At 45.0% G+C, this 2595-nt stretch overlaps 1 protein-coding gene across 1 annotated transcript; it reads right to left on the bottom strand.

Moving 5' to 3' along the window:
* Positions 1-584: 584 nt before the first annotated feature.
* LOC137819084 (AT-hook motif nuclear-localized protein 18) lies at positions 585-2259 on the bottom strand. The gene has a single exon (XM_068622824.2). The coding sequence runs from the start codon at positions 1679-1681 to the stop codon at positions 749-751; it is 933 nt and encodes a 310-aa protein (XP_068478925.1). The 5' UTR covers positions 1682-2259; the 3' UTR covers positions 585-748.
* Between the last annotated feature and the right edge of the window lie 336 nt (positions 2260-2595).

Genomic DNA, 2595 nt, shown 5'->3' with positions numbered 1-2595 from the left:
TATGTTTTTCATCAGACATGGTGCTAATTTTGAGTATGGGGTTTGGATGTAATGATGGTGTTAGTGGAAGAGAAAGAGAAAGTGAGAGTGAGTGAGTGAGTGATAATGATGGTTGAGTTAGTTGTTCTAAGTACATGAGGCTAATTATTGTGTCCAAGACTTTTTCTTCAAGTAGATAAAATTTAGAATAAGTTCATATGTACATGTTATTGTGTTTTACTGTTGTTGGGTTATTTGTATTTTTAGATCATGTTTTAGAATCTGAATCTAGGTTCGGAGTCCTAGAAAAACCACTCCAAACAGATAAAAAGGCACAAATGAAGGAAAAATTGAAAAGAAAACAGAAAACCGTTCTCTTTTCCTACTTCCTGCAAAGATTGACTGATAAATTATCAGACAAGATGCTGGAATTGCAGCAAAAGCATGAAGAGAGAGAGAGAGAATGCACATGATATAGCTGCTGCTTCGTCTCGAAGCAACTACATATATAACGACAATTTAGATGTGTAATAATGATCAAACCCCACCGAAAATTCATGAATTTTTACATCCTTCTGCAACTCAACACCGATCAAAGGCTTTAATTAACAGTAAACTAAGTTATAATTAAGCAAGAAGGAGAATGAACAGTGAAGATCATAAAGAGAGAGTCGAAATTAAAAAAGAAGAAAGAAGGAAGAGAGACATGAAGAAAAATAAAAGAAGAAAACAAAGATAACCGAAAAACCCATGAAAGTAAAACATTTTGTTAAAAAGAGGGGCGTGCAGTGCCACCCCAATAACCCTCAGCCGGTAATTGAACCGAATTCAGAAGATTCTGAGGAACTCCATGGAAGAGAGAAGAAGTATTGGGATCTCCCACAAGCTGCTGTGGCTGTTGCGGCTGAGATTGCGATTGCTGCTGTGTCCCTGCAATTCCCGGCGACCCTAATCCGCCAGTGCCCGGAACTGGTACCGGAGTTTCCTCATCCTCTAAGGGTAGTCTCTCATAAGCAGCATTACCAAATGAAGCAGCCATGATAACAACGGGACCTGAAGCCAGCAGGGGTCCCACCACGCTTCCACCTACTACCTGTCCCTGTCCGCCAGCAAGGTAAATGGCTAGTCCTGAGGCGGCTGGCGGAGCCGGCGGCGGCAGAAATGAACCGGACAGGGATAGAATCTCGAACCTTCCATGAAGGGTCACAACGGCGCCCGGAGAAGCTGGCTGCCGGAGGGTCACGTTGGTGACGGTGCCGCTGCCGCTGAGCACACAAACACCACGCTGTCGCCGCCTTGCGAAGGCAGTGACGCTCTCCATGATGTCGCAGCCGTTGGCGATTTCCATAACATGGGATCGGAGAGCGTTGGCACTGTCCCTTGTGATGATAATGGGTGGTTTGGGCTTGTTCTTGGACCCTGCGGGTCTTCCTCTTGGCCTTCTCCCCATTTCACTTCCTCCTCCTCCATCTCCTGACCCGGGTTCCTGGCCATCTCCGCCGGCGTGGGGGGGCGTGGTGGCCCCGCCTCCACTGCCGGTGTTCTCGTCGCGACCTCGCTTCTGGCCGCGGCCATTGGCAGCTTCATCCTCCGTGTTTTGGTGGTTGTGGTGGGGTTGGAATTGGTGGTGAGGGTGTAAGTGAAGATCTCTAGTGAGAAAAGGGGGAGGGAGAGGACGTCCTTGTGCTGCAACAGGATCCATTAATCACAACCCTAAAACTTGAGTCCTTGAACAATGAACACCCAGAAACCAAAAGGTAGAAGCTAATTGAAAAGACAAGAAATTTAGATCTAGAAGGTGGTGATGGTGCTCTCTCTTTTGTGGGGGCTTGCTTGGTTTTCTTTGGGTTGTTTACTTTGAGGTGTTGGGAGCATGCTACTTAGTACTTACCTTGAAACATAAAAGGAAAGGAGAAGAAATTAAGGTTGTTTGCAAAACCCCACCAAAAATTGAGCTGAAAAAGGCACCATTTGGTGATTATGGTCTGTGTGTGTAGAGAGGCTTGGTTAATTTGATGATTGGCATCTGAAGCTAAGCTACCTTTATGGGAGTAAGGGAGAGGTAGTTCAGGGTTTGGAGGGAATAAGGTAATAAAGAGTTCTAAGAAAGGAAAAAGAGGGGAAGAGAAACGAGTTGGGGGAGGCTTTTGTGTTGGGTTAATATGGGAGATGGTGGTGCTATTTCATTTCTCTTTTTCTTTTTTCTTTTTCATTTTTTTTTCTTTTTAGTTTTTCCCTGAGTTGAAATGAAACCCCATTTGGGTTAGGGTTAGGTCGAAGGAATCGGATCGATGATGGATGATGGGTTTGATATTGGTAAGAAAGACAGCGTGCGCATGGGCGCTGTGTGTGGGCCCCACACTTCTCTCTGTGGGTCCCACTTTATTCAACACTTCCATGCTTTGCTTCCTCTCTATGTCTCTCTCTAAGTTCCTATTCTATCCAAAAAAAAAGCCTGCAAAATAAGATCACAGTGTGTCCTTAACTTATTGGCCAAAACCCTTACTCCATAATCCTTAATCCTTAGCTCTTTTGCTGTGATCTCTCTGACCACCTCCTCTTTCAGCCACCCACCTCTCAAACTCTCACTTTTCCTTTGGAACTCATTATTGCTTC

This window comes from Phaseolus vulgaris, chromosome 10, assembly GCF_051622355.1.
Source record: "Phaseolus vulgaris cultivar YP4 chromosome 10, ASM5162235v1, whole genome shotgun sequence".
Classification (NCBI taxonomy): domain Eukaryota; kingdom Viridiplantae; phylum Streptophyta; class Magnoliopsida; order Fabales; family Fabaceae; genus Phaseolus; species Phaseolus vulgaris.
The sequence above is the reverse complement of the archived record's forward strand: the minus strand, read 5'-3'. Positions and strand labels throughout refer to the sequence as shown.

What these genes read in the sequence shown, in the direction of transcription:
- LOC137819084 (XM_068622824.2), bottom strand. Translation starts at nt 1,681, where the DNA reads ATGGATCCTGTTGCAGCACAAGGACGTCCTCTCCCTCCCCCTTTTCTC.